Raw genomic sequence first — 9,060 nt, forward strand, 5'->3', positions numbered from 1 at the left:
AAAAAGCGAACCAAAACATAATGCATTTTTTGCTACGAATTTTGTTACAAACGTATCAAAAAAAAAACAAAAAACAATAGTTCAGTTTAGTGTACAGCGGAAGGATCAACCAAAATCAAACTTGCCCTTCTAAGCTACAGAAGACTGCCCTTTATACAACAAAAATGCACTGCATTTAAGATTTAACCCAATCGAAATGTTCATTAAGAAAATATAAAAACCTTCCACGTACCTCGGCAGTCAGCAGCAACTAACACACCAAGATAAACAAAATAAATGGCATATATAAACATATGAGATGCAGCGCACACCTGTCTGTTTTGAAACAAAGCAGGCCTATCTATTTCTTTCCGAAGTATGAAAAGAGGGTTAATTGGTTGTCATTACCAGTCTTCAGGTTTCCCTTCTTCCTTATCTTTGGACTGCTGCCTACCTTGCTGTAGTCGTCCATGCCACTTTTCAAGTCGGATGAGATGTCTTCACGATCTCGTTTTATTTGATATGTTAGTGAAGTATCAGATGAACACTTTGCAAGACAATCCTTTGATTCTTCAGATGAAGCTCCACGATTTACTTCTCTTTTGTGCTCTTCTAGACTTGGAGATGCCTCGGGCTTCACAGATGTGTTAGAGCAAGTTTTCTCTTGTGAGACCGAATATTCCTTTTTTGTTTCTTTTGCAGAGAAAAATTTGGAGATGAGATTGCTTCCATCATTCTTTAGCTGTATCTACAAAGAAGACATAATAATGTTACTTTTTGGATCTATATAATTGTTAATGTAAATCAATCAACAAGGACTGTGACTATCATTTGAAATAAAAGCATATTGCTTAATGCTACATTCACGATCATTTCCAAAGAACACTAAAATCAAAGTAACTTCTGCAGAATACATGTCAAATATTTTATAAAATAAGGTCAGTATTCAACAAAAGATGAAAAACAGATGACGTTAGAGAGTTTCGTGTTCATTTGACTGATACAAAAGGCCATTAGAAAAAATGTCAGCTCCTTTCTAATAAATGACAGAAGGGCCAATTTGGGATAAATTAGTAGATAAAGATGTTACGGTATGAGAAATATGCTTATTAATCATTTGTCCACTGTAATTTTAATCTTTTCTTTTCAGTACAAAAAGGGTGGGAGAATCGGACTACAAACTCTCTTATGCTAACGTTTCAATACGTCAATTAACGTCAATTAAGTTATGTTCACGTTTGCTATTATTTTTAATTCAAGACACATATATGCAGACATGCCTATATATATATGGAAAGAATGAGTATGATTCTTCCCTATTTTCGTCTCATAATAGCAAACGACATTTATAACCTTCCTCAAGGTCAAATTTTAATACCCATCCCACATCATCATTGTGAATGTGTTAAACCTACACAGAGAAATTCAATGTGAACATAAATCCTAGTTATTTCCATTCGAGCAAAACTTTCCAGACTTGTATCTACAGACCTCCACATGGCACAAGCATATTGTGCCACGTTCAAGCTTTAATTTCTTTATTTTAATTCAGAACTTAAAATTGTAAGAAGTTAATATTTAAGAAGAATAGTGAGAGATATTTAAGTAATCTTTTATTGCTACCAACAAACTTAATGTCATTTTGGCGCGCAAGCATTTTATCTAAATATCGAGAACAAGAAGAAATCACATCAATGCACGAGTAATTTCTGGCAAAAGCCCAAAGAGAGGCATTAAAATGAGATTTATCTACTTATTATATCCACTACTTCAATAACCACAGCAGTACATTTCTGTACAGATAAATATATACCTTCATTACTCATGATAAACCAGAAAACAAAATAAAGCTTAGAAGGAACAAACAAACAAACTAGCTGAAGTGCTCCACTGGAGGCGAGAAACGTGAATAAACAAATATGTGACCTCAGATACATTGTTCATAAAGAAACTAAATCATCACTTAATCTACAAGAGTAACGTAACTCAAATTTTCTCCAGTAACATGCTATAAATTTTAAACTTCAACGAGGATGAAAAAGCTATCAACCAATTCAAAAAGAACGAGTGAGATGAGATACCTCCTTGATGCAGTCTGGCCCATCAAATGAAGGCTTTCCCATGGAAGGAGTTACAGGGTACCATACCTAACAATTACATTTTAAACATTAATGAATTATTAACATAAGTCATTGTTCTCTTTTCAAAAAGTTCTTACCAAATCAGGAGCCTCGTATGGTTTAAGGACGGAATCATACTTGGACGATGAAGAATCATTCAACCACATATCCATACGTTCTTTGTCACCCAATATTACAGGCATCCTATCTAAACAGATCACCCATCAGCCACTGAACAATCAAATTCTCCCACATCTAAAATTTATTATTCAATCAATTTAGTGCCAATCGGCAATAATTTTTACAAGGCTTGGTGACTAGATATGGTGGATATCACATTCACTTCTTTTAATATTAATGGACATCCATTTCTTGCCTAAACAAATTATATGCTCCAAAGACGTGTGGGTTAGCCTAACCTATATATGTTACATTTTCAAAAAGGAGAGAAAGTAGAATATTTATTCATTACTGCCCCTTAAACCAAGAATTTGGGAGAGTTTTTGGTATATCATTTGAAAGTAACTTCAAGTAGGCAGCTCCTAGTCTTTCCTTTGCAAATTCTTCTTCCTTGCATATGTTTTGAGTGAAAAGTTTGCAAGAGAAAAAAAATGACTACTATTTTATGGGATGTTTGGAAGTCTAGAAATAAATGTGCTTCTACTAATTGTTTCCCAGAGGATACTTAAATCTATCACCTATGTCCTAACACTCTTACGTTTTTTTATCAAGGCTGGTAAGAATTCCTTATAATCCTCAAACCACCCCACAGTTTATTTGATAGCATGGGGCTCTATCTCAAAATCAATTGGTAATGAGATGAGTAGCTCATCTATCTTATAAACAGTGTGAGTCCCCCTTGGTTTTTCCAAGATAGAATTCTAAACATCTCAACATGCCTTCACAAGATGATGCCTCTTTGAGTTCACCAATTTTGGACCAACTACCCGTTTAGACTTAATGGACTCTGATACCATATTTGATAGTATGAAGTTCCATCTCAAAATCAATTGGCAATGAGAGGAGTAGTTCATCTACCTTATAAAGAATGTGAGTCCTGGAAAGAACTCAAACAAGAAAATGGTATTTTCTTTTTTCCATTGTGAGATTCTCAACATCTCAACAATTTCAAGTTAGAAATAATTGCATTGCAACCACTAATAACTACCATCATGTCCCTATCAATATTCAAATTCAGTTGTAAACGTGATCTAAGACAACACTAAGAAAAGATAGGACTGACCGTGCAACCACTTCAAAGCTGGAGATGATGAAGTTGTTAGAATGGTGAAAGTGTAAAGTAATTCACCTGCAAAAACAGCAATAAATCAATCCATTGATTAATAAAAAACATTATAGGTTTTCCTAAGAAGTACATTCAATATCTGGTCAATATATCACATATCAAATCCAGATATCTTGGTTACCAGATATTGAAGAAAACTAAAATAAATCAGTGTCAGTATCCAGTAACGAAGTTTAAAACAAATGGATGGGCCAACTGAATCTAGAACAAGAAATTTAAACCTTTTTCTTTTAGGAAACAGATCAAAACATTGATACAGTGAAAACAAAGTATTAGGGCAAAGTTATCTTTTGCTCGATAAAAAAGAAACATGCCTTCAAGGTTTTCCCAACAATCATATAAAGCAGCAAGAGCAAGTGGCTGCCCATCCTTAAAATGAATATAATACGGCTGCTTTTTTGATCCGTCCTTTTTCCACTCGTAGAACCTACCATAGAACTGAGGTTATAAGGGTGTTTGTGCAAGAGTAAAGACAGATGCACACAAACACACGTTCATATAAATAGGTTCTCGAAAAGCATACCCTTCCACTGCCACAAGGCACCTTCTTTTAGGAACTAGACGGTGAAAAGAGGCCTTTTCATGTATGGACTCTGAGCGAGCATTGAACTACACATTGTAGATACCAGATAATAAGGCAAACATATATTGGCTGGTGTTCATAGTTTATTTATCATAAAACATTCATCTTAAATATACAAATTTCTATCACAAACCTAATAACCATGGTTATGGATGTGAGACACAAAAGTAATACGATACGAACCCGATCACACATCAATTTTTTAAAATCTAAGATTCATAAACGACACTTTTATTAAAATATATATCATTTTCATACAAGACAATTGGAAGTCAACAGGCGTATGCATTCATGAGGCTAAAACTGAGTTTGATGAATTTTGATTTCATACTTTCTTTGTCTTATATTACTATGCATCTATCTAGCATACTTACCAAGAGTTCATACGTGCCTAACAGATGTTGAATCTATATGGGTTCTGTACAACTAGTGTCTAACACATGTCTATCATGCTAACAAGTATCGAATACATGCTCAATAAGGTTTAGGTGAAAGTCCAACTGCCCCACACATGTTGGACACTAATACACTAGCCAAACTAAGGTGTATGTTCTTGGACATAAACTAAAGACAAAATACTACTATAACCATACACCCTACTAAATTAGAGTATCTTACCAAAATCATTAAGTATCAACTATCAAATAATTAAATTTCTCTAAGTTCCAAAAGTCCTTGTAGTGTAGGCAAAAGGCAAAAGCATTAAATCATTACTTTAAATTCACAAAAGAACAAAAGCTAGATTTTGTTTTATATAAGAAATATCTTTCATTGATGTATGAAAGTATAAAGGGGGGCAAGAGCCCAAACCAAAAAAGTTACAGCAGATTGCTCCGACTGATTATAAGAGAAGTGAGATTAAATGCATTAAAAAAAGTACATTTACACCAAGTCATGGCTACGTAGATAGAAAGTTCCCATATTGTGTCGTAGGAGCTTTCTTTTTCTTTGAAAGTATGGTTATTTCTTTCTTTCCAAATAGTCCATAGTAAAGCACGGATGAGATGAGACCATATGATTTTTTTGTGTTTGATAAAAAGGTACTCCATGGGCTATGTGAGAATGCTTTGAATGCCAATGAGAGAAGGGTTGACCAGCCGGTTGAGATGGTGATTTCCTTCCAAAATCGTTTAGCAAAATAGCAATGAAAGAAGAGATGGCTGAGGTCTCACCATCCGATAAGCAAAGGTAGCAGCACTGGGGCAAAAGGGCTATGTGTGGGTGCCGGTTGTCACAATCACAAGAATACGAGGCAGGCGATTGTGTGGCACTTGCTCTAACACGGTGAGCAAGTCAGACATATGAAATTCGAAAGTTGCGAATATCCCGCTATATGATGTAGCCTCTCTTCACATGTTATCAACATGTTAGACTAAGGTCAAAACATAACCATAAGGTGGTTGAGGATGGTTTGGGCATTTGATCATAGGCAAACTTTGCCCTGGACAAGCATGCTCAAGACAACGGTGGCACCTCTACATTTGATCATTTGTGTTGATAGCATTGTGTCCAATTTCCCACGAGAAGAATTTGATTTTTTTTTTTTTTGGGTAGAAGTCAGTCCAAATTGCATTGAAAAGGGAAGAGTTTGTTTCCACATCCTTTGTGTCCAAATCCATTGTACATTTGAAGGAGAGGTTCCCATTTTTGTCAAGTTTCCAAGTCCATTTGTCTCTAGATGTAGTAGGATTGACAATGAATACGAGATTCATTAAAGCCAAACAATCTTCAGGTTCTTTCTCTTCCAAGTTTCTCCTATAAGAGATCTCCATCCATGATTATCTTTCGAAAAGTTGCTCATAATAGACAATTTCTTTGTGGCCAAGTTGTACTGGCGGCGAAAGAGGATAAAGGGCATTACCAATCCAACAATCATTCCAAAAGGAGGTGTGATTCTATTCTTTATGAGATCAAGGTGTTGAAGGATGGATCTCCATGGTGCTTTGATTGTATAAGTGAAAGATGTGTTGGGCCAATGGGAGGGAGAAGTCTCACCGTATTCTGCTATAATGATTTGTTTCCAAAGTGCATTTTCTTCATGGTGGTATCACCAAATCCATTTTGCAAGGAGAGACTTGTTTTTGTGTCCAATGCTTTGTCTTCCCAAACCCCCTTAGGAATTAGGTTTGATAACCTTATTCCATTTAATGTTCTAAGTGCCACCTTTCCACAAAAATGACCTGTATAATTTTTCAATTTTAGAAATCACCTTCAATGGCATTTTGTAAAGTGATAGGTAATATGTGGGAAGGCTAGACAAGGTGGCTTGGAGGAGGGTAAACCTTTGAGACCCTTGAATCCAAACTTTCACCTAAACAAAAACCTTTGGAGATCTACTTTTTTATATGAGAAACAGACAATCATAATTTCATTGATATTGTGAAATTACAAAAGGGCACAAAATCAATGAGATTGCATGAAGGTATTCGTTTGTGCAATAAGAAAAGTAAGGTTGTAATCACAAAAAAAAGCTTTACTTTTCTTTACAATCAAGTCAAGATCTGATCATTTGCGTAGGAGTCTAAGAAGCAAGGCTAATATTTTCATAAAACTTTTAAAATGCCTTTTAAGATATCCCATTTTATGATTTCAAGCCTATTCAAGATTTTCCGAGCCTTGACTGAAATTTGAAATTTTTCAAAAGAATTTTGAAAAAATGGAGCATTGGTGTATCAACCTAGCTGAAATGTCCAGGTCCACTTGTTGATCCCGACATCTCTACATTTATATGTTCAATTAGTACGGATGCATTTTGAACTTTGTATCTTCAGTAATAGTCTCATTTTATTATATTAATGAAAAGTTTGTTTCTCAAGGGACAAGAGTAGGATAGTAAAACAGACATGACAAAGCTACAGTGACATCAAAGAACAAGACATTTTTTTTCTCAAAAAAGAAGAAACGATTTTCATTAATGAATAAAACAACAAAAGGGGAAAGAGGTCCAAGCCAAAGGATTATAAGGATTTCCAGTTGGCCTAAAAAATATTTCCGCAACACAGGAGAGCCCTTTCGATACTTTTGATACAAAAAGGCTCCCCTGTGTTGTGCAAAAAACCAAGAATATCCATTACCTACTTTTTTCTAAAGCAAAAACCAAGATTTATTTTAACAAGAAAAAATACAAAAGTTCTACTAAATCAACTACATCAAATCTACAAAGCAACGTGTGAATAGGACTTGCAAGAACAAATAGTACTAGAATTGTAACAAAACACATCAAGACAAGGTAAGCTCGCAGTGTATGTAACTCCATTGGCCCTTTCTAATCCATGGTCTTGTGAATTTTTTATACATATTAAATCATTGCTTGCCTAAAGATATATATACACAGAGTACAAGATTTTAGAACAAAAAACAATTGTAAAACCACCTATAGAATAGATCTCTTTCGAGTAAGGTCATTGATATTTTGAACAATAGTACCCATTCTCTAGTCGAAAATCACACGGCCTACAATGCTTACTAATCATAGGTAACAAAAAATAGTAACTGTAATTTCAAAATAAGACTCTACACAACACAACCAGGTAAAGGCCAAAAGACAAAAGTGGAAAAATCACCATCTTGAAGTAATTAGGTTTCTCGAATTTCTCAGTAAAACTAGGAATAAGCCCCCATTTCATGCACTGAAGGACGACTCCTCCATCACTAGATTCATCGTCTCGACGAACAACCGGTAAATCGGAGCCCGGGGAGGCATTGAACAGCGGACGAAAACTAAATAAATTAACAAAGAATCGAAGCCAGTAAGTTCAGAACATTCCCACTAGCACGAGACATGAAATAGAGACAGAACACTGAAATACAGTTAAGCAGAACGAAATGAGAAAAAAAAAAGTGAATGATGTTACCGGTCCATGTTGAGGGAGCGTACGGGGCCGCCGGTGCGGTGGCAGGCCCTGGTGATGTCATCAGCTCGAAGAGTACAACGGGCTCTTCCGCACATCCGTCTCTAATATGCTTTGCTACAGTCTTTTTAGTATTTTACGGGAAAGGAAGAGTGGAGTTGAGAAGCTTTGACTGTTGGGGTGGCTATGGCGGAAGCCTTGCCTTGGAGAAGGTGCTCAGCTCAGCCTGAACGGAAAGTTCTGGACGTGAAGAAACGCAAAAGGCGGGAAGAAGCAAACCGATGAACACATCCATTTTCTTACATTCCCACGCCACGTTCAAAAAAATAAAATATAAAAATAAAAATAATCCTTTTTAGTACAAATTGACAATGGGAGGTTTCCAATTAGGGATCGATCCAATCCACTCGGATTGAAAGAAAAATAGACCTTCGCAAAATTTGAATATATCGATTCAATATTTAAGAGTTAATCCAATTAAACCAAAAAAATTGGTTGATCAACTTTTTAAAATAATTTAGAAAAATTATCTAGTTTAGACATAAAATTTCTGTCTTAAAATTTCATTTGTTATCTTAAATAAATGGTGTTTTTTTAGAACTATTTAAACTTTTATGTTAATATTTAATATAATTGTTTTTTGAAAATATGCAGAAATATTACCTTAACTATATTATACCAAATTTATTATATAATTTATAACTTTCATAATAAATAATCCACATTTATATTTGTATTTATTATTAGGATATAAGGTAATGTAGATATACTTTTAATATGGTATAAATTATTAGCTGATATGGTAATAGTATATTGAATTATTTCTACTTTTCAATTTCATAATCAATCACTTTTTCCATTTAGTTTTCCGATTATGTTCTTCCCCTTTCTATCTCCTTCGAGTCTATCGGGTCATGTTCTTAACTTTTTTGTTCATCATATCTTCCAGTCTGTTAGATTACACACTAATGCCCACAGTATTTTGTTTTATTATGGTATATTTCGATCATCTTATTCTTTTTTTTTGTTTAGTAAAAGTTCTGTAAACAATATATATATTCATATGCCACTATGTAATCTAATTCTCTTATGTGATTTATTATATATATACATTTGCATATTTTTAATAATACATAAGTCGTGACACATATAGTTATATTATTAGCATTAGTGCATATTCGTTTCATTAAACTTTTTTTTTTCTTAAATGTGCCATCAAGA

General features: G+C 34.4%; 1 protein-coding gene across 2 annotated transcripts; it reads right to left on the reverse strand.

The window, feature by feature from the left end:
• Window positions 1-8,219, reverse strand: LOC101206083 (SOS response-associated protein YobE). Of its 2 annotated transcripts, none has more exons than XM_011660919.2 (8): window positions 7,843-8,219; window positions 7,552-7,708; window positions 3,929-4,014; window positions 3,720-3,832; window positions 3,343-3,408; window positions 2,198-2,307; window positions 2,061-2,126; window positions 1-721 (listed from the first exon to the last, which is right to left on the reverse strand). In XM_011660919.2, the coding sequence occupies exons 1-8, from the start codon at window positions 7,935-7,937 to the stop codon at window positions 341-343; spliced, it is 1,074 nt and encodes a 357-aa protein (XP_011659221.1). In that variant the 5' UTR covers window positions 7,938-8,219; the 3' UTR covers window positions 1-340. The 2 variants fall into 2 exon arrangements, with proteins under 2 accessions (XP_011659221.1, XP_011659220.1); XM_011660918.2 differs by having other exon boundaries at window positions 1-727; window positions 7,843-8,214.
• Window positions 8,220-9,060: the final 841 nt, after the last annotated feature.

The sequence above is a fragment of the Cucumis sativus genome, chromosome 7 (assembly GCF_000004075.3).
Source record: "Cucumis sativus cultivar 9930 chromosome 7, Cucumber_9930_V3, whole genome shotgun sequence".
Taxonomy (NCBI): Eukaryota; Viridiplantae; Streptophyta; class Magnoliopsida; order Cucurbitales; family Cucurbitaceae; genus Cucumis; species Cucumis sativus.